This window comes from Orcinus orca, chromosome 2 (genome assembly GCF_937001465.1).
Source record: "Orcinus orca chromosome 2, mOrcOrc1.1, whole genome shotgun sequence".
NCBI lineage: Eukaryota > Metazoa > Chordata > Mammalia > Artiodactyla > Delphinidae > Orcinus > Orcinus orca.
The window spans coordinates 91,396,109-91,422,463 of NC_064560.1; the positions used below are offsets into that span (position 1 = coordinate 91,396,109).

A 26,355-nucleotide genomic window follows, 5' to 3' on the forward strand; every position below is an offset into this window, starting at 1 on the left:
GCAGTCAGGAGAGAGGAGAAAGGAAAAAGGAAACAAGAGGAACTAACAATTCCTGAGAGTCCACAGAATTATTCTAATCTCTGTATGATGTATGTAACATAAGCCACATTTCACAGATAATAATAGAAACAGACTCAGAGATATTAAGGTAATAAGAATTCATGAATGGCAGATACAGGATTCAAATCCGGGTCTACTTCACTTCAACGCTTGCGTTCTTTCCAGTATAGACAGGGTATACACAAGCAAACATTTGAAATAAGTTTACTTCAGAATATTGTGAATGTTGAAGGTGAAATTCAGAACAAGAATGCATTAAAATTCCACCTACCATATTCCCTACCCTGTGGTTTATGTGGCTGAATTTATCCATCGGCATCAACTACTCTGATGCTTTATATGTCACATGTTGCTGTTATTATTATTTTTCTTTAAAACTGTTATGTAACGTCACTAGTGTGTGCTTTAACTATACTGTAAACTCTAATTACCAAACTATATTGCAAATTCTTAATATAGGGTCTGTGTCTTATCCTATTTTATAGTAAGTTTCAAGGTCAAAGTCAAGGTTCATTCTCTTCATTGCTGTGTCCCCAACTTCTACCATGGGATATGACATACTCTCCTCTTAGTTTATGTATTTAATAAATAATGCATGTCTCCAACTGCCAAGCACTATGGGGGGTATTGCAGCTGGAATAGAGAACAAACCAGACAAGGTTCCTGCTTTCCTGAAGCTTACTTTCTGATGGGGGAAGAATGACAATAATCAAATAAATATAGAATATGTCAGGTAGTAGAAGTGCAACAAAAAAGACTAAAGGTAGGGATATAGAGTGATCAAGATTAGGGGCATTTTTTTTAATACTATGAGTGGGAGGAATTAGGGAATGCCCCTCTCATTAGGTTATATTTGAGCAGTAAAGGAGCATACCCTTTAGATAGCTGGAAAAAGAGGACTTCGGGCAGAGGAAATGTTAAATTCAAAGGCTCTAAGGTGCAAGTGTGTGTTTGACATGTGCATGGAAGTGGAATAAGCAAGAGGGCTAGTTGTGGGAGACAAGGTCAGAAAGGTAATGGAAAGACAGACTGTGTAATACCACTGAGGCCATGGTGAGGACTTTGGCTATCATTTTGAATGATACAAAAAGCCATAGGGTCAGGGGGAGAGCTTATATTTTAGAAAGATCATCTTGGCTATCGGGTGGAGAGAACTCCTTGTAGGAAAGCAAGGACAGAAACTAGGAAACTAGTTGGGAGGCTACGGCAATAATCCTAGCAAGAGATAACAGAGGCTTAGAATATAGTGGTAAGTCAGAGGTGGTCAGCTTGTTGAAATAGTTTTAAGGAAAAGCCAACAAGATTTATGGGTCAATACGATGGATGGTCTGAGAGAAAAAGAAGGAAGAAGAATGACTGGAAAGTTTTTGTCATGAGCAACTTGTAGAACAGAGTTTCCATCTACAGATTAGAAAAACTGTAGAAGGAACAGGTTTCAGAGGAAACCAAGAGTTCAGGTTTGGGTAACCGTGAAATGCCTAAAAGACATTCAACGGGTAATTAGATATGAGTCGGAAGTTCAGGACAGAGGACAGGACTGGAGATATACTTTTGGGCTTCATCAGCATATAGATGATATACAAAGCCATGGAACTACCAAATCTCACTTAGGAATTAAATTAAATAGAGACGAGGTCTGAGGACTGAACCCGAACCACTCCAAATCCAGAAGTCAGGAAGATGAGAAGAAACGAGCAAAGGAGACGAAAAGGTACAGAAAGTAAGCCAGCAACAGAACCCAGAGAACAGTGCCCCTGAGGCCCTGAATGTTGGTGTTAACATCTCTCATACTGCCAAGTGCAGTACCTTGCCCAAAAGAACATATGACTGATTTCAAAAGCAATATCTGGGGACAAATGCAATTAATCTTACTATTTTCTATTTGAAATGTTAAAGATGGGTCTAGTACAATACACACAAGGCTAGAGGTGTCCCTACCTTCATCTAAACCCTAATGAGAAGTTATTAAAAGATAGATCAGTCCAAAAAATAAACTGAATTCCTATAAGAATCTTTAAAAGTGAGTAAGGAAAAGAAAAATTTGAAAACAAAATGTAAAAAAGTCCTACATTCACACAGGACATAAGGGAGAAGCAACCTGTGTTCATATTCTAACATCTGGATCCCCACACAAATTTATGTCATGCATAAGATCAACTGCATCTGTATTTTACAATGTTTACTGAAATTATTTATGCTTAGAATCTCAAATTCTAGGAGAACCTAAAAAATATGAATCGGCCCAGCTGACTCCTGTTCACAAAATAAATAACCTAGAGCTGATCATATATTTTCTGATAAAGCTTGTACAATCTCACATAATTAAAGTAGGCATCTAATTTCTACCGTGCTATTCTGCATATTAACTTCTGAATACATTCTAATCAAATTATTTTCAATTATGAGGAGAAAGAATTTATAATAGGGACTATCTATGCTTCTCTAGTGATTGTGATAATTTAAGAATGGGGGGATGACCTATGACCCCACTGTAAATATTTCACACTTCAGTGTAACTGATAATATGATATGCGATAAATGTCAATTTGTTAGTAAAATGGTCACCAAAATGAGAAGGGAAATACGACCCCCCACACACACTTTTTTGCCTCTTGGAGCAAGGATCTCAAGAGTAATTGCATGTATGATGACTTTTAATCATGATGGCAAAGCAAAAACACTGAAATAACAGCATTGCCATTGCCCTGTGAAGGGGGCAGGGCAATTCTTTCATACACCACGTGGAATAAATGCCACTGACTTAAGTTCCACTTCTCACATAGCATACTTCATAAAAGGTTAGTGAAAAGAGGGACACAATTACTCTGTGAATTATTTATAGAGCACTATCAAATGTTGGAAATTCTCCAAATGGACAGGAAACCTAACAAAACAATCCAGCCACTAAAATGGAGAAAGCAATAGTTAAGATTTGGCTTAAGAAATACATATATACACAATTAAAACAAAGATCTTTTGTTATTTTGTGAGATGTTTTTAAAACCCTGGATGTTGTCTTTTAATGCAATGACGTGCTTTCAGTAACCAAATGTAAACTAGCTATGGTTTTGAGAATGAAAATTTTGTTTTATTGCTTGATCTTCTTAGAGATTTGTTCTCTTGGTAGGTTTCTTTGGGGGAGGATTTTACCAATATGTCACATACTAAAATAGCCATCCACAGAAAAAAAATTCAAATAGTTTGAGGGAAATCAACACTGACAGTTGTTGCCTTCCATAATAGATAAACACATTAGCCAGGCTCTAGCTGTTAAAATACGAAATCCAAAGTAAACAGCAGTTATAAAAAGCTTTTATATAAACTGTACTAGTTCAAATAGCAGTCTGTGCCAACCTTCCTTCTGTCTAAAAACCCATTACAGATGCTGACTACTGACTGTAAAATAATTTATGGTTAAGCAACAGGGCTCCCTAGACTGTTTAATTATCAAATCAAACATGTCATTAGGTCACAGATATTAACAACTCTTTCAAGATGCTGATCGTACATAGGGCTCACAAATCAACCTGATGTATAATATGGGGAACCTGGCAGGGGTAGAAAGAGTTTTCTAATCAGAGAAAAGCTACCATAACTCTGTATCTTATGATTTCTTCTTCTTTCTATTTACTTTGCTTATACGCTCCTTCTTACTCCCACACCTGCCTCAAAGTTAACATGGTCATCACTGCCTCCATATTTCTTCCGTAAGTTGATATGGCCTGATTCAAGCCTTTAACATCAACTAGAGTAATGTCTTTTAATATATGGCCTAAGTATCTTTGAGATCAAGGAAGCTACAGTCATAGTGATCTCTTGATCAAAGCTTCTGAAAGAATGTAATGGGCAAAATGGAGAGGCAAGAGAAAGCCTAACGATGAAAATGAAAAACATGAGGCAATACATGTGGGGGAAAAAACAGGAGTATCGTGAGGATTAACTAGCTAGGAAACTTCTCTCCTGAAATGGCTTGATTACAGTATCATCTCTGCTCACAGTTTCTTGGTGGAAAGCTAACAATAAATCACTTTCCAAAATCAGATACAAAAATGACTATTTCAGAAAACCCCCTTCTACTAGTAATTAACATTTGATTATACTTTGTGGTTTATAAAAATTTTTTATATAAGGAAGCTATTTAATTTGCACAAAAATTTTTAAGGTAGATATTCTTATTATCCCCACTTTATAGATAAGGAAACCAAGGCTTGGTGAGGTTAACAACTGCTTCAAGATTCTTATCTCCTAAGCTCTGGAGTGGGATGTGGATTCAAGTCCTCTGAAGCCAAATCCAATGCATGTCCCAACAACCCTGTGTTATCATAAACTGACTGTTTCTAGATCCTCTAATTCCAGCTGTCTGCAAGGTTCTCTGGATATAGTCAGTTTTGGTTTTTAAAAAGCAATAGGGAAAATCGATTGAATGACTCACTTTTCAGAGTTGCATTAACTTTTTCAGGCCACTGGGGTACAATTTACTAAATTACCTCTCCTAGAACACTAAATAGTACCCTAGTGGGTCAAAGAGTAAATGCACCTCTGAAAAGTGAGCCATTTATCCCCTTCTTCCCTGTAGTACCAGATGTAGTATGTCCCCTATGACAGAAATATTAACCCATTTCCATTAAAAACTCAAGAAATTGTCCAACACTAGAGAAAATGAGTATGGGGAAGTGTCCCTGGGAGAGGAAAACAAAACAAACAAAACTCTCTTCTATAATCCTGCCCACAATACTGGTGAAAAGTCATCACGTACTTATAGGAAAATATTGGGTTTTCATTCACTGGAAAATGATTTTAATCAAGACCTTAAAACAGGATAAAAAAATATAAATTCAAAAGCTGATGGTTTTCAGCAGGGAGATGCACAGAACATCATGATGGCTGTACTGCAGTATTTAAAAAATAAAGCCCAAGCATTTCATCTTGCTTATGTAATAAGATACATATCACAAACAGCTGTTCTTTCACACATCTCACTATACTAGAGGTTATCCCTTTGATGGAAAAAAGTTCTCTTGGCTAGCAAGTAAGCACATTATTACTTTTAACCTCTATAAAGGGCAAAAGCCTCTGAATACATTTCTGAGTTGCCACAGGAATAGCTATTGAGTGATTTAACAGTTGCCAGATACCTTAATAAAGCCAAACTTTAAGTTCTCAGCACTGTTAGTCTCTTACTCTTCTGGAAGATGGTTATGCAATGAAAATAAGACAACTTTAATTTAAGAATCATCCAGCTTCTAATTAAACTGCCATAGGCAGCTGGTTGGATAAGTTTTAATCAGTTTCAATCACCTATTGATTGGTATACTGAAGCCTAAAAAATTAAAAGTAAAAGATGATTGGGGAATTGTCCCATCTCTGAACAACAGTAGAGGCCTCTGTAAATAACTCCTCTTTTAACCATCAGCTAAATGAACACTTCAATACTGCAGTACAAAGTCTTCTGCAAAATTACTTTAACTAACAAGCAGAAATTTATCAGCTTCAGCCAAAATCAATGCTGAAATCAATTTGAACACTGTTGTGTCTAAAGGGGCTCATTGGCAATTTAGGGAAATTACACCATGTAAATGCCTGTGCTTTAATTGAACAGTTTCATCAACTAGGCTGTGATTGCTGTCCATTCATTTATTTACTTTCACTGCAGATACCATTCTGCAAAGGAATGGCTTTTGTCAGGCTGGAGAGAGGCACTTTATCTTCATTTTGTGCACTTTTGTGCATAACAGACTTCATGAAACTGGCGTATCATGACTAGGGTCAAAACAAACCAGGAGCAACTTTTTCCTTTAACATAAAAACTGAACAACACTCAAACTACCATCATACCTTCCACCATCCAGGGACAGTCATCTTTAAACTCAGTAATACGGAAAAATCTGTGCCTCTATGTTTTGGACAACAGAAGAAAGTATTTGGATTCTAAACTCAATTCCACCATGGTATTCTTTTTGAGATATCTGTAGTGACTTCCAAAAACATATAAACTGTATTAGAACATTCTCTCCAAAAATTAAGCAACATTTTGTTTTACAACGTCCTTTGAGATTAGTCAAGAGGAGGTGCTATTCTCCAATCCATTCAGGAGAGTAAGGCTTAAGGAAGTCATATATTTTCAAAGTAAGATTAATGGGAGGAGAAAGGGAGAGGGGTCTGTGTGGCAGGAAAAAAACAGACTTGTTTACAAAGACCAGCAGCTGAAAACATCTACAAGATTCCAATGATGATTTAAATACACAGACAAAAGCACTCACAAAATCACGGGCAATGAAAAAACCCAAAGGTGTAATTTCTGGAGAATCATATGCTGAAGTGACTGAAGTCTGGAGATAGGCATTAATGTTTTTAACACTGAATTAATCAGTTAATTCAAAGATTACAAATTCCAGGGAAGGAGAGAAGAAAGAAGACAGCTGTTTGTTCATATGGGTCATTTGTAAGGTACATGTGCCTGATGCAAAAAATAAAAATACAAAATGCAACTGTAGTATATCTGCTAGAAAATGCCATCGGAAATTCTTAGGCTTGCACATAGTTTGCTTACCTTAGCTCCTCACAGAATCAAAATGTAATTATTTACTAGTAAGGGCACTGGGAAAGGACCAAGAAATACGAAAGCATGAGTTTCAGTGGTGGTTCTATCCCTTGTCTTGCTTTGACTCCTTAGGGAAATCCCTTAATTTTGGTGTTTCAGTTTCATCATAGGTCAAATGAGGATGGTGATACCTACTCTACCCAGCTATATTCCAACGCTGCTGGGGATAACCCTTGGCATGCTATGGTGGCCCAGGTTGGAAACACAAACGCAGCCATATGATTCTGAGCAACCCCTGCATCTTGGGTGTATGAAGGAAGGGTCTTAAAACATTTTGCTAGGCTTCCAGGGAAGCAGGGAAACTTCTCATTTACCTCTTCAGTCAGTTACCCCACTACACTCTGCAACACTCACTAAGAATTACCTTTAAAAAAAAGTTAAAAGGAAGAAGAAACAAATGGTGTCCAGAAACTTAACTGAGTACACGTGTGTGTGGTAAAAATTCACTCTGTAAGTTTACCCCATGTACCATTTTCTCTACCACTATAAAGTTTCATTGGCTATATTTTGTGTTGCTGAGACAATGTAAAAATATATTTTATTCATAGTTTTTAGATAACTTTTCAGAAAACTTAATTACGGTTTAATCAGAGCTTTATGTTTACTGACTAAGTATATTGTTACATTTTGCTGTTATAGTTAGCAGCCGTAACAGAATCAGTATGTTTGAGAACGTTATACAATACATATTTTCCAAATACACTAACTAAGCTTGTTAAAATGCTATATTGATTGTGCCCTAAAGCAAGTTCTAATTTTGTCTGAACATTTTTCATTTCATTATTTGAATTCACAAAACAAAAACCATGAACTCTGCTTTGAGCAATAATACTGTACATTCCTTTTCTTTCTTTCTCTTATAATACTGACCAGGTAAAGTATGGAAATTTTAGGGTCAAGAGGATAACATAATACAAAGTCACACTTAAAAATCAAAGTAATGTTTAAAAAAACTTGATGCCTAATACCCACAGCCCAAGTCGCTATTGCTATTTCCCCCTCTAATTTAGTAACCTGCTCCTCCAATTCAGTTTTATGTCACAAATCAGAACCTAAACTTATTTCACTCCAGTAAGCCAGCAATTTAACAGGAACATGGTCTCTTATATCAAGGTAACCAACGACAGAGCAATGAAAAAAAATTGTGGCAGAAAGTTATACACAGTAAATGCCTTTTGGACTTTCCAGTGAATTATTTTCCAAAAAAAGCAATTTAAGTAAATACCCTAGATGCTATGGTATACAAATATTTGCTTGTGCTATATGCCAACCAAGAGCCTATAATTTTCTAACACATCAGCTACTGTAAAATAGCTAAAAAAAAATTAACGTGTCTTATAAATCAAGAAATGCACCACCTCCACTAGCACAACCATACAATTAATCTGGGGACTCAATTATTAAATTCAAAGCTTTTGATAAGTAAAGACCCAAAGGATAGACCAAATAACAAGTTATGTTGCAATAGTTCTGTCAGCCAAGTAATGGTTGCTTTAACATCTACTAAAAAGCATCTAAAATTAACAACTAGAGGTGGTGCATCACTGACTTTCAGGATTATATATTAATTTATATCTCACATCCAAAAATAATTTGGGTTAAAAATTAGGAAACTTAAGAGTGTGAATGGCAAACAGGAAAACCCTGGCTTGAGAAGTAGGCCCAAGTACTGACCCTAGGTGTCAGAACAAATTAAAGGTGTACAACTCGATGTTTTGATACTGAGTTCTAGTCTTTTTTTTTTTAATTATTTTATTTTTATTTATTTATTTTTGGTTGCATTGGGTCTTTGTTGCTGTGCGCAGGATTTCTCTAGTTACGGCGAGCGGGGGGCTACTCTTCACTGCAATGCACGGGCTTCTCACTGCGGTGGCCTCTCCTGTTGAGAAGCACGGGCTCTAGGTGAGCAGGCTTCAGTAGTTGTGGCACACTGGCTCAGTAGTTGTGGCTCGCAGGCTCTAGAGCAAAGGCTCAGTAGTTGTGGCACACAGGCTTTGCTGCTCTGTGGTATGTGGGATCCTCCTGGACCAGGGATCAAACCCATGTCACCTGCACTGGCAGGCAGATTCTTTTTTTTTTTTTTTAAATAAAGTTATTTATTTAATTTATTTATTTTTGGCTGTGTTGGGTCTTCATCGCCGCACACGGGCTTTCTGTAGTTGTGGCGAGCAGGGGCTACTCTTTGTTGCAGTGCATGGGCTTCTCATTGTGGTGGCTTCTCTCGTTGTGAAGCATGGGCTCTAGGCGCATGGGCTTCAGTAGTTGCAGCATGCAGGCTCAGTAGTTGTGGCTCACGGGCTCTAGAGCACAGGCTCAGTAGTTGTGGTGCACGGGCTTAGTTGCTCTGCAGCATGTGGGATCTTCCCAGACCAGGGATCGAACTGGTGTTCCCTGCATTAGCAGGCAGATTCTTATCCACTGTGCCACTAGGAAAGCCCCCACAGGCGGATTCTTAACCATTGCACCACCAGGGAAGTCTCCTGAGTTCTAGTCTTGATTTGACCGTGGGCATGCCACTTAACCCTTCCAAGCTTTTTTTTTTTTTTTTTTAATTTTGGCCGTGCTGCGCATCTTGCGGGATCTTAGTTCCCTGTCCAGGGACTGGACCCGGGGCCCTGGGCAGTGAAAGCGCAGAGTCCTAACCATGGACCGCCAGGGAATCCCCCAAGCTTTCTTTTTCTCACTGGTAAGAAGAGGGTAAGCATACCGACCATGCCTTCTTGGCAGGGATTTAGCAAGGTCTCAAAAATCCCACATGATCAGGCCCCTGCCCATCTCTCCACTCTCCCCTGAGCTCGCTCCAACCACACTCCTAGACACAACACCTTCACACCCATCTCAGGGCATTTGCCAGAGCAGTTCCTTCTGCCTGGAAGGTTCTCCTCCCAGATTCTCCCATGACCGGCTCCTTCCTGTCCTTCAGGTCTCAGCTCAAATATCCCCTCCTCAGACAAGCCTTGCTGAGCACCTATTTTACATTCTATACAGCACTTGCAAGGTCTGTTATCATCTTACTTCAGTATTCATTTTCTCGATTACTGTCTGTCTGCCCCCCAGCATGAGCTCCAGGAGTACCGGGAACTTGTCGGTCTTGTTCACTACTGGATGGCCTTGGCACACAGAGTGACTCTTGGTGAGTAGCTGTTCAATGAATATACAATAAGACAAAATTTAAAAGAAAAAAACCAAGTGATACCTGACATTAAGATTTTTATGGTAGCTGAACGCTGAACTTCATTCTGGAACTTTATACTCGGGAGTAACCTCTGCACTTACTTCATGTCCGGTCTAAGTGGGAATTGTTTTCTCAGCGATTCTGAACACTAAGCCACATTGTTCTGCTTAAGGTAGAAGCCAGAGCCACCCAGCAATGCACACCACTTTGTGTCCATCCTTAGGTTGTGAAGACTCTGCCTCTGAAGGTTAATTCCTAAAACACTAAGTACCTACAGTAGGTAAGGGGCGGTGCCGGGCCCTGGGAGGATACCCACCCAGATGACCTCTAGGCAGGACAGTCCAGTAGGAAGAACAGCAGGAAGAGTACATGGTTCACTCTAACCAAAGGCAGACTGTCACAGAGACATTCAAGACAAGCAGGGACTTCCCTGGTGGCGCGGTGGTTAAGAATCCGCCTGCCAACGCAGGGGACATGGGTTCGAGCCCTGGTCCGGGAAGATCCCACATGCCGCGGAGCAACTAAACCTGTGTGCCACAGCTACTGAACCAGTGCTCTAGAGCCCTCGAGCCACAACTACTGAAGCCCGTGCACCTAGATCCCGTGCTCCGCAACAAGAGAAACCACCGCAGTGAGAAGCCTGTGCGCCGCACTGAAGAGTAGCCCCCGCCCACTGCAACTAGAGAAAGCCTGCGCACAGCAACGAAGACCCAATGCAGCCAAAAATAGATTTAAAAAAAAAGACGAGCAATTTGAGGTGGGCCTTCAGAAGAACACAAAGCAAACCTGTTCCTCTGTCTACACAAATGCCCTTCAGACTTTTTTATGTCACTGTCATGGGACCCCTTAATTTTCTTTTTTTCAGATAAAAGTCAGCTAATTCCTCTGACCACTTCTCAACTCAAATAACAGTTCCTCCATGAGGCCCTTCCTGTTACCTCCTGAGGAAGTAGCTAAAAGTCGTCACTCCTCCCTTGGCCCCCCAGAGGCTGTGTGCCACACAGACAGACACACAGCCTAGACTGTGAGGCCCCGTACTTAACTGTGGACAGAGCTCCCTCCCTCTACCTTCTCCCTCTACCTCTACACAGCTCCAGTGAGAGCCTGGCTGTCCCCAACAGCTGACACAAGTGCCCTCCACACAGCACATGCTCAGAACATGCCCCACTAATGAATGAAGGAGATTAGACAGGCAAATTTCCCAGACCCCTTGTTATTCTCTCCATGCTCCTCTGAGTGGTCTCTGAACTGTCCACATCTCTCTGTAAACCCAGTACCCAGAACTAGAGACAAAAATCCAAAAGTGGCACCCTGCAAGATGAAGTCAATCCCAAATGAGATACCCTCCTAATGCAGCCAAGAGAACAGATTTTAGTGTAAACTAGATCTCTTCCACCCTATAAAAATAGAAGTGTGCTAATGCTTATCTGTTCACAAAGACTTCTGCTGGGGACTTAAATTTCTTTATAAAGAAAGCACTTTTATTAAAATAAAATATTAGAAAGAAGTCTTGCTGCTTCAAAACTATTTTTCCCTGAAAGGAGATAGGGTTGAAATACTTAGATTCAGCAAATTCTTACTTGAAATATTACCATAATGTATTGATTTTTACCAGACTCAATTGACTGAAAAGTTGTTTGTGTAGCAATATTGGCCAAACCAATATACTAGAACGATTTTGTTACCCACAGTAATCAAGTGCATTTCTGAAGTATAATTATACTGTCATAAAAATAAAGCCAAGATACCCTTTTCCAAGCAATAAAACAATAGGGGCTATAAAACAGGAAGAAGAAAAGGCTAAATAAATGAGATTTTTTAAAATGAAATTTAGTGTCTTTCAAAAACACTGCTGCCACCTCTTCCTTCCCTTAAGCGAAGGTTAGCAGAAAATGATCAATACTTCAATCTCAATAAACTATTTCAATAATAGTTAATTCGGGTGGAAACAGAGTCTGAAAATCTCTGCTCAGCGACCTGTGACAGCCTGTCATGTTGGCTGGATGCCAATAATCCATCACTGCCATAATGGATATGAGCATGTGTGAAGCTATGGGAACATGGAGATGGGGCAGCAAAGGTGGGAAAGATGTAGAGAATCAGGAGCTCAGGTTCATTCTTCAGATTCTAATCAATACAATACACATTATTGTATGAAACAAACCTATAAGGGTGAATGCTGAGACAGGGAGAGAGGGAAGCATACATAATTAATTTTATTTGACAAATACTCATTGATTTTCTGAAAATATTAATATCTTTGCTTGTCACATGACACTATAATACAATCCAGCTATATACAAGTTATTTAATTTTACATTAAGATGATGTCTTGTTTGCTTGTTTAAAATATGATCTTGGCTGCAAGGAAAAGGTGCTTCATTTGATTGGAAATTTAAAGTTAAAATAAATCAAACAATCACCCTAGCTCTTGGGTCAATATCAAAACCATTTAAAAACTACTCTTAATTTACAAGATGCACTTCAGGGAAAAAACATAAAGGAGTGGAGTCACTGATACAGTTGTCAGAGAAGCTGGGGTTAGGCCTGTTTTGGTTTGGCACCTTCAGGTTGTTTGGTGAAAAGGGAAGTGAGAGTTTTTCTGGGTATTATGTGGTTCCCAATATTTTCATCAGGGAACCTCTTTGTTATGCTTTCCCCTCAGGGATCCTATGTTTTAAAATATTTTGTTTACCTAACAGCATTTAATTAGACAACAATTCATGTATTTTCTCATTTTCTAATTTTCATGAAATAAATCATGTTAAGTGTAATGAGCTGATATAATTCCAGCCCCGAAACAAAAATGTAATGTTTTAGTTGGTCTGTACAGCCATATCATGAGGGCAGAATACAATTTAATAGCTCCTGTGATCTCAATTACCATCTCCAAGGACCATCTTCACCCTGTCGCCCAACAAATATTTCATAAAATTGGTAAGACAACAGAAATGAAGAGAAACCAACACCTTTGAGAATTATTATCCCCTCCCTCTTCTCTTGTCTCTAGATATGGTCAAATTAATTCTTAAATAATGGTATATATCCAATCTTCAAAATGCCATGTAGTCAGCATATATGCTGCTGATTAAACCACTGAGAAAATTCTACCACAAACCCAGGTTAGACCCTTAACTGTACTGTAGGAAGCAGCTGGATTTAGAAAGTTCACTAATATTTTCCAACACCTAGAGATTAGAAAACATGGCCAGAAAGCTGACAACTTGAGTCTTAGCCTGAATAATTTACATTAAGGAAAAAGATAACATAACAGATGATCCTTAAGTGCTTGCTGGCTAACTGACTTAGCACGACCTAAATCCTAAGAGTTAGATACTACTTCATTTCTGGACCCAAAGCTTATGTGACTCCATCAAACAATGCACTGAAGGAGCAAAGGACCTGAGTGACCGGCCTTCATTATCACAAAATGTTTCCAAAGTAACTGGGCCTATTAATTACTTTCATTTCTACATGACATACTATCCAAGAAAAACAGACAGTAACTAGAATGTTAATGGATACCAAATACTCAGTTTTAACATTTGAAAGAAAATTAATCATTCAAACATATGCCCTTAGTTTAGAAATCCCTACTCTTCTCGGTGAATGTTCTAAAACAATTACACAGTCTCAAAATTATGCAGCCTCTAAAACTAGCCAGGTATGGGGAGGATCCAATTAAAGAGCTCTACTAAAACCTGCTTGGAAAAAACCTCCACTTGCCTCATTCTCATTCCAGCCAACACATATAAAGCATCTATTCTATCCTTAGGACAGTGCTGGGTACACTAGAAAATACAAGGAAACACAATGGACTCTGCTTGACCTTGAGAAACAACACTGCCTTGGGGATAAACAGAGTGAAAGGACGAGATGCTGTGTAGAGTGCTGGCTTTGCCACATGAATGTGAGCTCTAGCTTTTTCCAGTGGAAAAATGTGCTTACCATTATACCAGCTGTCCTACAGCAATTTGAAATTAACCATGATAAAAGAGAATATATCTTGAAACTCTGAACAGAATCATTCTATTTAAGTTAATATATAAGATATAATAATAAATCATATTCATGAGGCAACTAGAGAATAAAAGGAAACAAAGAAGTGTATGATGTATCATAACATAATGTAGAACTTCTCAAAGTTAATTCAACACAACTCTAATTCTGTGAGATATTCCTCAAAAAAAGAATCCCATGGCCAAGTAAGCACAGGAAGCCCAGGGATTAACGATTTGTCTATCACTGGTACTATCACGAACAGTAGCTAACGTTTAGTAAGTGTCAGTTACAGTGCTAAGTCTTTTCTATGAAACATCTGATTTAACTTCACAGTAACTTTATAAGATAGGTATTATAGGTATTATTATCTCCATTTTACACATGGGGAAACTGAGGTAGAAGACGTTACATAACTTTCCCAAGGTCACACAAGCTAGTTAGTGGCAGGTGCAGGGTTCAAACCCAGAGCCTCCACATTTAACCGCAACACATACTGTTCTCTACTTCCCCGAAGTTTTCGAAATTTATTGTGAATCTACCAGAAGGGAATAGAACATGTGTGTTTCCTGATTTATTTTTGTGGAGAAACTTGTAGCACTCTGGGAAATGGAGCAATAATTAAAGTGCGTTCATTTCCTTTTCTTAAATTATTCTTCTTCCTAGGCTTGGGCTATACTTTAGTCTAGGGTATTTCCTTTATGATCTATTTCATCCAAACTAGTAATCCAACAGATACCACAATTTAAAATTACCTGCCTAGATCAATATCATAATAGTAGCGCAGCAGGGGACTACACACAGAATCCACGTTTGGTTTAAATATCTGGGCCCAGAAATTCATATTGTATAACTGAGGAGAACATCTAGACTTAAAGGATGAAAATGTGATCAACTATTAAATACTATATATTGCAGTTACACAATATCATATCCCTTGAAACTCACAACACCCCATCAAGTGGAGCAAATAAGACTGAAATATTAAACTTTTGCTTTACATTTATTATTCTTTATAAGAAAAAAATTAAATAGGCCCATTAGGCAGTTTTGCTACCAATGAGTGGATTTTCCAATATTTTCTTCATCTAGTTTATGTAGCATAAACTGTAATGTAATCATTTTTGTTTGAAAAATCACAGTTTTTATAGTCAACACCATTAAGGTAAACTTAATATAGGAGAAAGTCAATCATAACACACCAAACACTTAGTTTTATAGAGACTTCAGTAAAGTGGCTTTTCATTTCCTGATGATTATACAATTTCTTTGTGCTGCACTAAAAGCCAGGGATATAAGAACAACACAAACTGAAACCCAGACAGAAATGAAGACCAATGATCAATGATAAGTGGTTATTCAATGTGATATCTTCATGTCTCTCCCCTTAAGAATCACCTAGGCAATAAGTGAAATGTCTTCTTTTTTATAAGAAATCTATTACATAAAATAAAGTACTAAAATGATCATGATACTGCCACTAACCCTCTGTAAACAACCACTGTCAAAAACATACTAAGGGCTTCCCTGGTGGCGCAGTGGTTGAGAGTCCGCCTGCCGATGCAGGAGACACGGGTTCGTGACCTGGTCCGGGAGGATCCCACATGCCGCGCAGCGGCTGGGCCCGTGAGCCATGGCCGCTGCGCCTGCGCGTCCAGAGCCTGTGCTCCACAGCGGGAGAGGCCACAACAGTGAGAGGCCCGCGTACCGCAAAAAAAAAAAAACATACTAAATCTTACAATACATACTGAGCATTAGCAATGGTAGCTAACTAAATGAACCCAGGATAAGTCGCTAATGTCACCGCAACATCCTAGCAAACTGAAGAACTCAAGAACTCATGCTTAAGGACGTCCCCTTGGATACTGTGGCCCTAATAAAAAGAAAATGTCTAGCCATGCTTCTTAGCTAAAAACAACATAACCCAGGCGAATGGGGAGTTATTGTTGAATGGGTACAGGGTTTCAGATCTGCAAGCCAAAAAGAGTCCTGCAGATGGACGGTGGTGATGGTTACACAACAGTGTGAATGTACTTAATGCCACTGAACTGTAGACTTAAAAATGGTTGCGATTGTAATTTTTATGTTATATGTTTCTACCACAATCAAGAATACCAGTTAAAGAAAAACAACACTAACATAATTTTATGTTGTAATTTTTCCTTGCTGGATGGGCATATTATTTCCACTTCCCTGTATCCCCTCTCCCCTTTTTTTATGAACCTGTTTTAAGATAAAAGGTTAAAATTTTAATATCTAGGATATTATTTCTAATAAAAATTACCTGATGGAGTTTGGTGGTCTTACGCTTTCTCCCTTCTAGAATAATAAATAATTATTAGAATAATATCTAGAATAATATCCTACCCTTCTAGGATAGTAAATTCACAATAGGTCTTCAAGTAAAAAATAAAAACATGCTTGAGAATCAAACATTTGGTGAAACAACAAAAATAAGTAGGTTAGGAGTCTAAAGAAATGTTTTTGGACTCTATTCGACCAATAAAAGGAGTCAAAAGAGTTGCTAGACAACTTTTCTGTTTTATTACACCTGAACACCAGCATAAAAGCATTAAGAAAAAGAAAGGTTGAGATTTTGAAAACCGCTCCCTCCAGGGAACTCAAGAGAAGCAAATTGGAGTGTACATGTTCCTTCTTATTTCTAAAGGTACCTGAACTCAAGAACCTTCAGGACAGGGTAAAAAGTCAAGTCAGATAAGAGTGAGGAAGAGAAGACTAGGACGAAGAGATGCTATTTATGCAGTACTGGGGAACTGCATGGGAAGGAGTGCTAGTATGATTCACGGAAGGACAACAAACTTTTTAGACACATGATGTATCACACATTTTAAGGGCAAGACCCAAGGATTGTGAAAGAAATGTGTTATTATTTAATTCTCTGAATTATCATAGTGGAAGCACTTAACTTTCAGACCAACTATTCACCATAGTCAGTTATCTATAGGAAAAAACAATCCAAATATGTATGCATATGTTCTTAAAGGACTATGTTAAAGGACTTTAGGAGAAAGGACTCACATCCTGGCTCTATCTACAGAGAGGACAGAAGCCCTGGGTGGGGGACTGGATCAGATAACTTTGAAGGAGCTTCTAACCCTGAGAAATCTGATTCTATGCCAACACTGTATCTGTGTGGAGGATGTTCTGGAATTTTAGGATGTGATCTTTCGCATTCATGGGCAACAGGGCGATTTTGCAACAGGGCAATTTTTATCTGTATTCACGTCATTAGTAAGAACTTAAAATTCTAAGAAAATCAGTAATCAGTTAAACATAAATTAAATAATTTACAACTTTGAAAATATATATTAATATCAATAGTAAAACATCTAAGGTAAAAACACAATCATAATGTGATGCAGGGTTAGTGTATATATGGAAAACAGCTCTCTGGAGGAAAGCTTTATTACTCCCTCAGGGCTTTCTTACAGAGTATGGATTTTTTAATTCCTAGTGGAATATTTTTCATACACCATTGCAGACTATTAAGTACCAGACATTACATTATGTAGTTTAAACTTTGCACTACTGCACGAGAAAGACTTCCCTGTTGAGAGAACTATTTTTTACGGTTAACATTTTTTAATATGAAAATGAACACTTCTTTAGGGTAAGATCACTGCAATTGGAATTTGGGAGAATTTTATAACTTAACATATTCATCAATGTGTAGAAATTCTCTCAGGGAGTAGGGTGAGGAGAGAAGGAAACACAACAGGAAGAAGGCTTTTTAATAACTGAGTGTTGACACAGGGCAAAGCAATGGTATTTATAAGGTTTGTCTTCCACTGAGCATAGCTGTACGTACACAGGCAGGGGACTAGCATAGGGTGCTAGCAAGTTAAAAAAAATAAAAATAACGGTGTTAAAGAGCGAAGGAAAAAAATACATTAAACTTCAGGCCGGTTAAAGGTACACTTGCTAATGGTGGACTATTAAATGCTCACCCAGGAGAGATGCAGACTCAGAAATATTAAAAAGGCAATATAAATGCACTTTTCCAAGCAATTCCTGAGAAAATAGATTCCTTGCAGAATTTTGGAGTCAAATGTGGAAATAAAATCTAAGCACTGGTGGTCATTTAAAAATCTTTGCCATGGAGAACTTGGATACCCACATTTGGCAAAAGTGGATAGAAAGTTTAAACAAAATTGACTACTCACTTGTAGACTGTGCCTCCGTTGCCATGACCAAGAGTGTCTCGATACCGTATGTCTTGTTCATTCATCTCCACAAGAAAGAAAGAAAAACAAAAAGGGTGTCATGCTGTGGATGGAAATGTCAAGGAAAAGCAACTCTGGGCCATAAACAACAAGCAGTCTGGGTCATTTCAAGTTCAGCTGCAAGAACGAGAAGATCAATACAACATTTGCTGTCCAATTTATAAAAGACGATACCAAGGGACAAAGTGATGGAAAGTTTAATGACAATTTGTTTGCCTGGGTCATTTCATTAAAGTTTGATAAAAGGTGTCAAAATGGAATGATATAACATAGCTCAAAAGGGTCAGGTCAGAGATACTGATAAGAACACAGTCTCCAGCACTACATAACCACTGCCAAACAGCACTGCACATAACCAAAGTCAAACTTGGCAAGAAAACACACACACACACACACACGCACACTTCTAGTAATCCAATGCACAATTTGTAAATAAATCAGCCCCTGAAAACTCAAGTGACCCTCTAATTAACATTAAACAAACTAACTGAATAATGTTAACGATTTTCCTAGAGTAGATATAGCCTTTTTTTACTTTTTTTTTTTTTTTTTTTTGCGGTACGCGGGCCTCTCACTGTTGTGGCCTCTCCCGTTGCAGAGCACAGGCTCCAGACGCGCAGGCTCAGCACCCATGGCTCACGGGCCCAGCCACTCCGCGGCATGTGGGATCTTCCCGGACCGGGGCACGAACCTGTGTCCCCCGCATCGGCAGGCAGACTCTCAACCACTGCGCCACCAGGGAAGCCCAATATAGCCTTTTTTTGAAAATGATAAATTAGTACACAGCAATAGCTGGGTAGAAATCTTATGCTCATGGAAAAGTGCTAAATCAATGCACTTTAAAATGCACATATAGTCAAATATTATAATGCATAAAAGGAAAATAGATAGGCATGTGATTCATATAAAGTCTTTTTGTAATTTATTATATAAAACAGTATGTGCATTTTCCCAGGTTCTGTAAAACTATTATACCACAAATACTACTCTCATTTGAATCGTGAATAGAAGTGAACTATTTTAGTACCCCAAAAATAATGTTTTAGAGTTTGAAAGAACTCCCTAAATAATTATTTATCAAATGACTTTAAGACTAGTCAGATTCTATTTGAGGCATTCAGTAATTTTCTACACACTGGTCCAGTTGCTCAAAAATTAACTGCCAACTTTATTCACTAAATGGATTCAATAAAGGTGTTATTTTCCATATAGCTAAAGCTCGGGAAAAGCCATAGTAAGCCCTGAAAAAAATCAATTTCCAGGGAATTGCACTGCCTTGCATGGGCAGGAAATGGATGGCGTTTTTAATTCAATATCACCTGGAAAAAAATAGTTTGCTTTCAGACCATTATAGTAAAGCTTTAAATATTTTGCTCTACTCTGAACTTCCACCAATGGAATAAAGCAAGGTTCCATTTATCAAGGGAAATATTTTTGTCTATACATTTCTGAGGCTGAAGCTTCAGAGAGCTGTGATAATTAGGAACATAGTGCAGATAACAGAAACAGCTTCCTTTCCAAGCCATTCTGCCAAACCCTAAAAGAATATTGACAGATTAATGTATAAAGGCCAATTCAGCACCCCATTTAATTGTAGTAAAACCTGACTGACTTAATTTGCAATTAGCTAGTTACTATATTTAGGGTCAGAGGCAAAATGACAGACAAGTCAGAAAAATTGGCAACAATTTTCCTATTTGAGGGAAATTCTGTGGCATGAAGAAAGAAAATCTCATTATTCTGGACCAAAAAACAAATTTTAAAACAGCATGAAGAAAAGTAGCACATCAAGTTGAGATACTAAATAAACTAGCAGAGTTGCTACTGGGTTTGATTTGATCAAAGGGTGTAAGAGATACATATGTAAATAGCAGTATCTATTGGCAGGTACAAACAGGCTAATTCCTTGAAAACATTCCTCAAGGTAGTCCAAACATGACTCTAACAACCTAATTTGTACTATTAACTTGCTTAACAAGCTGCACCCTCATCACAGCCTGAAGTAAATTTCTAGGAGAAATTTTACTCACTCAACGTCTACAAATTCTGAATTGGTGGCACTGAAATTTAAGGGTAAGCAGGATGTAGCTATAGGATCCAGGCTCTGGAGAGGTCACAACCTGTGATTACATTCCCTCCACCTCCACCACTCCAGGTAAAAGGACCAGTAGTTTCCTCTTAGAAAAATATAAACGTAAGACTCATTGATATTATACATTCCAGTCATACACTGTGAGAGACCTAGGACTTCGGAGGGGGCTTGATTTTGTGGTATTTTGTTGGAGGCAGTAAATGCAAAGGGGCAGGTCTCTGAGCAGCTTCAACCACTATAATCCCAACACCATAGTCTTTTTAAACTTTAATACCCACTAGGTTGAAAAGAGAAGTGGAGCAGCCACCCATCCAGCACTCCAACCTAACCAGGAGTGGTAGATGTAAAAAAAAAAAAAAAAGAGGCAGGGGATAAGCTGAACGCTCCAGAGAGATGGGGGATGATGTTGTGGGCGTTGTATGGGGCATGGGGGTGTGTGTGTGTGTGCACGCGCATGCGTGCGCACGCTAACACAATGTTTAGGCAAATTCAAGGGTGGAAATTTGGAATCCCTCAGATAATGAGAAAGATTTTAAGAGTCTCATAAAGATAAAAATGGTTTTAAAAAATAAGTTCTAGAACCACGTCACTCAAAAAGACAGTATCTATAAAAAATTGTTTCGACACTTTTAAAGTTTTATATAGACATTTGCCTGGCCTATAAATTGATTGATAGATTATTCTATTTAAAAATATCAGGGGCTTCCCTGGTGGCACAGTGGTTGAGAGTCCGCCTGCCAATGCAGGGGACACGGGTTCGTGCCCCGGTCCAGGAAGATCCCACATGCCATGGAGCGGCTGGGCCTATGAGCCATGGCCACTGAGCCTGCACGTCCGGAGCCTGTGCTCCACAACGGGAGAGGCCACAACAGTGAGAGGCCCGCGTACCGCAAAAAAAAAAAAAAAATATATATATATATATATATCAGATCTTTTTTTATTTTTGCTTATTTGAATCTTCCAATTTTTATAGAGTATTCAAATATTATTCATGTTAAAAAAGTTTTAAAAACTATTAGAGTCAAGCTTATAAACTGATCACAAACGAATTTTGAGAATTTTGTATATCTAATCAAAATGGATTACTTTAATTGATCTTAAATATAAAAAAATCATTAAAGGGATCAACAAGTAGCTAATAACATTTCTGCCTTTTTAGAGAGCATATTAATTCAACTTTTCAAAATAAAGCATAGGAACTGTACTCATTATGATACAAAAGTGGGATTTATAAGCCTACAAAGTACAACATTTAAATATTACAGTTGGGATCAAGTATCATAAAAATCACACACTTTTACAACATTTGAAACATATAACCCAATTCGTTTGGGTCATATAACTAGTAAATAGCAACTAGCCAAGGTGAGAACTCAGTCTTTCAGGTTACTCTGCTCAGTGCTCTATCTTAGCAGTTGATCTCATGTGTAAGTACAGAGGGACATCCTCTCCATCAATGGTGCCTGGTCCATAGGAAGGAAAATAATCAAATGAAGGGCACTCAAAAGTTAAAAGCGATTTCATCAACTACGATATTTGCTTTTAAGAAGAGAAATCACATAGCTCTCTAGATAAAAAAGAGGTAAAAGAAAGTTTTTATTCAATAAAGATACCAAATAATTTTAAAATATAAATCAGTTTCCTTGTTTTGACTAAAAAAAAAAAAGCAAATGAAAGGCAGAATAATAGATGTGAGGGAGAAGGGAGAAAAAACCCTGAGAGTTACAATGACGTGTCAACTGCCGTGACGGCAAATGACCTGGGAGGGGTGATTGGCACTGGGCTCTGCTGCTGCTGCTGCTGAAAGAGAGGTGGGGGCTGTGAAAGAACGTGGACGAGACACCCCAGGGGGCGGAAAGGTTGTGTCTGTGCAGGGAGGGGAGGTGCCATGCAGTTTGGACTTACACAATCTCATTCATCTATGTTTAGGTCTTTGTATGGGATCTGAGACGAACCATAAGAATCTAAGAGTTTTATGTACTGGTAATAGGACACTCTTTAAAGCTAACTTTACAGTCGAATACTATTTTTCTTTCTCCTTTTTTTTTTTTCTAAACACAGAAAGTTTTTTAAAGGCATCTGAAGTTCTCAAAATAACAGCCAAACATGAAGCAGGATTAGAATTATTTCTAGTTTTGTGACTTCACAGTACATTTATACTTGATTTACCAGAAATAGAAAAATACTGTCAACCTCTCCTACAAATTATAAAAAACAAACAGACGAAAGACAACTTCAGAGATGCAAAGGTCAAAGTCATACATCCTTGGAGTGACTGTACTGTTTTAATCCTTTAAATTGACCCACTGGGCCATTTCTAATCAGTTTCAAATCAAGGGCCAACGTTAAACAGATGATACTGCACTACAACTGAAGTGGGAAAAACACACCCAGAAAACACATCAGTGGTGCTGATTTATAGCTCTCAGTACAACTTGCCAAAAATACCTTATGATTGGTTTTTTTTTAAGCTGGAAAAAAGGAATCCTCCCTCACAAAGCAATTACAGAAGAACAATGTCTCCATTCCAAAGACTAAATGTTAAACTTTTTAAAGTGTTTAATATAATGTTAACGAAATTAATGGGGAAAATGAAATGGAATTCAATTATAGATCAGCAAAGAAAATATTCTTTGTTTATTATCTGCCTGTGTTAAGAAGAATCAGTACCTATTGCTTATAAATCATTAAAATAAAAAAGCTCAATTAATCCTTATTTTATATGTAAAGGTCTGACAGAAACTAGTCCTATCACCAGACCTTTGCTTCACAAATCAAAACAATAATAGTTTCAGAAAGCAGTCACACTCTATGAGCAGACAATTGGAGAGATTTAGTAAATCCCACTTTATAGAGCAGAGACTAATCGGAAAACACAAGCCAGTCAAATGTTTCTTATGAACTGTTGACACTATATCAATGCTGAATCAATTGGTGGCATTTACTCTGAGTGACAGAAAAGAAATAAATATTTATATCACATAACCTATATCAATGAACCCAGGCAGAAAGCTATTTCCAACCTGTCAATATTTGATTATCTTGAAGAATCATGTCCCTTTCTTTTAATGATTAATATGAATTCCTTATTAAATCTAAGTGGAGGCTAGTGGAAAGGCAAATCATTATTAATGCTTGAGAGCATAAACCACTAAAATAAAAAACTATGCTCAAGTGTTAAGATATCGTTAAATGTGACTTACATCTTCCATATCAAGAGGTGTCAGTGTTCAGCCCACAAATTTATTGATGCCACACTGTGCACATTACCTCACTGCAATGCAATCTCACTCACTCTTTAGTTACCTGATAGCACCAAGGACTGAGGAATTAAGAGGAGGAGGTATTTTGAAGACTTCCAAAGGTGGGAGTTCTTTGTTTTGTACTGTTCGTTTTCGTGAATAAAAGTAAACATAACAATGGCTAATCCTTAAAAGAAAGGAAATGCCATACTGTTTAATGTGGGATTATCACATTCCCAAGGGAAAGCAATAAACAATCTTTAAGTGTCAAAAATCATTGCCATGACAATCTTCCACCAAAGAGAATCTCCTAACCAAGACCGCTAAGATATTTATGGTACTAGGTTCAGAACACTAGGAATATTTCAGAATGTTTATTTTTTGCCCTGGAAATAACTGTTTTTCATTTTTGAAAGAGGAATCTATGACAGGTTATTTTCCATTGCCTGGGTTGAACAAATGTAGTTAAAGCTTCTTAATTTATGTCAATTTTGAAATATATTTTCCAGCTGAAGAACACTAGTAACTCACACATAAATTACAGTTAGTAACTAGGATGCAAACGTGTTGGAGATACATGAATATCGTAGGCTCAATATTTCAGCTTTTAGTCACGTTAACGCCAAGTGCTGGAGACATGTAAGAAATACACCTGCAGAACCATGTATGCTTCCCTCCGGTGGGGAGAAGAGGGAGAACAAGAGGACAATAATGGGCTTGGCAGTGACCAGAAGGAGAGAGAAGGGCAACCAGGTTTTGTTTCATGTTTCCGAAAACATGCAGGGCACTAGGGGACATGTATGTGGACCTCAATCTAAACAAAACTTTGGCTGCTTAAAGTTAAAAGTACTATTAGATAAATATGAAATATGGGGACCATTAAGATTATACATACAACATACATACATATGTTGCATATACATACAACACCAGATTCTCCTTAGCCGTATACTGAATAGTTAAGGACTAGAATTCACACACTACAGATGATGATCAGGTGTCAAAACCAGATCAACTCACTTTTTCTAACTGTATTCAAGGGATTCCAGGCTAAACAAGTAAGGCTTCCAGAAGTACCACCATACAGTCCTTGTTTTAAGGCATGTACATCTATTAGGCCACAAAGTTACAGGTGATACTAAAGGACAAGCATGAGGACCCAGCTTTGTCTTCTTGACATGCTCCACTACAAGTACCTGATTCATGAAATGCCAATGAGGATTGGAGAGGTCAGCATGTGAAAGCACTGAATAAGCATCTGAGATAATTAAGATTTCAGCCTTCGAAACATGGACGGGAAGTGAACAGCAGTTAAGAAAATCAATAAGAGTCTTTTATTTGCGGTGACACAGATGTCTCGGTCAATAGAGCCTAATAGGCAGGCTTGATCGCGATGGACAGGCGCCTGCCTCCAAGGCTATCAAAGGGCTTCCTCTATAACAAACATTAAAACGCATTTATGTTGCTATTGAAGAATCGAGGACCCTGCAGGTAGCTTAATTTACCAGTGTATGTTTAAAGGCACTATACTATTTCAGATGTGTCAATTTAATTGAATCAAAATTAGTGAGAAATAACTGGGCTGCAGGACTGTTTATCCCTCACTGGCTGGAGTAGGTCATTCTGCTTTAGACGACCAGTCAACTAGGCAAACTGAGGGCTCCTGAAGCCCAGGAATTTTAAATGCCAAAGGTCTGCTGTGACTCTGTTCCCCTAAAATGCCAGTGTTAGTTTCAGGACAAAAGAAGGAACTAAGGTGAGAAAGTAGCAGTTTCTCTTTTTCTCCCTAAAGATAAAGAAAGAAACAGTCACCTCAGGATGCAGGGCCACTTCAACAACCCATGGGTTGACACACTTGTTCAGAACTGATTAACTTTTTTTACACCGAGCTGGCAGCAGGGTGTGTGCATGGTACTTCAATCTGCTGGGAGTGAAACCCATTAGCACAGTTTGAAAAACGTGCTGCAAATTGTTCTGCCAATCAAATTAAGCCGTGTAATTCATTTATGACAAGAAGAATTTTATAGATCCTTTATCTGCTTATTAAGTTTATGGATACAAAAACTAGACAGCACTAAGTTATTACTATAGTCTTAATATGTAATGACACCTACCTGGCCATTGGCTAATATTTTTTTCAGTTCAGCAGAAGACTTCTTCAAGCTGAAAAGAAAAGACATAGTTTTTAATGGCAAGTTCATCAGCACCTCTGAACACCACTGAAAATTTCAGACTAAAACACACTTTTGTTTTAGGTGTAGACATAGACTACACTACTCTTTGCATCCTTCTCCCTACATAAAATATTTTCTAAAGTAACTGGCCAAATGGCAAAGGTATCGATAAGGGACTGAAACCCCGTTGGTAATCTAAAGCAATAAAAAAGCCTACTGTCATAATGAAGCTAGGCTATTGTATGGAGTATTTCAGAGACCTCTTGTTGCTATTAGTTCTGCTGCCTTTGAGTAGCCTTACAGTGGTTATTTTATGTGGACTCTGTCATCTACTAAATGTCAAGTACTTAACAATGCACTCTTAGAATGTCCACAGCAAACAAAGATTACAGAACTTCAAAAGATAAAATAATTTAAGTCCTGATTTTGTACTATAGCTAAGAGTTACAATTCAGCTTCCTGGGAAGTAAATGTGTAATAGAAATAAATCCTGGCACTCACTAGCTGTGTGCTCTGGAACAAGATACTTATCCGCTCTGAACCTCAATTACCCCTTTCTATAAAATGGGGGAAATATCAACATTATAGTGTAACCAAGAAAATTAAATATTACAAAAAGCCCTAGCACCTGTTTCTTGCACATAGTAAGTATTAAATCAATTTTAGCTGCCTTCTCTTTCCTTTCCTTTCCTGTAGGTATGAAACCCAGCTTCCGTAGGTATGTAAGAAATATAGAAATCTTCTTCTCTGGACATTTATGACTACGTA

At 38.0% G+C, this 26,355-nt stretch overlaps 1 protein-coding gene across 13 annotated transcripts in view; it reads right to left on the minus strand.

Moving 5' to 3' along the window:
- Positions 1-26,355, minus strand: part of MAP2K5 (mitogen-activated protein kinase kinase 5) — a 267,619-nt gene that overhangs the window by 194,026 nt on the left and 47,238 nt on the right. For all 13 annotated transcript variants that reach the window (XM_004276230.4, XM_004276229.3, XM_049706939.1 and 10 more), the window contains 2 exons: positions 25,528-25,576; positions 18,020-18,084 (listed from right to left, as the gene is read on the minus strand). In XM_004276230.4, the coding sequence (XP_004276278.1) occupies positions 18,020-18,084; positions 25,528-25,576 (114 nt within the window). The remainder of the gene's footprint in view (positions 1-18,019; positions 18,085-25,527; positions 25,577-26,355) is intronic.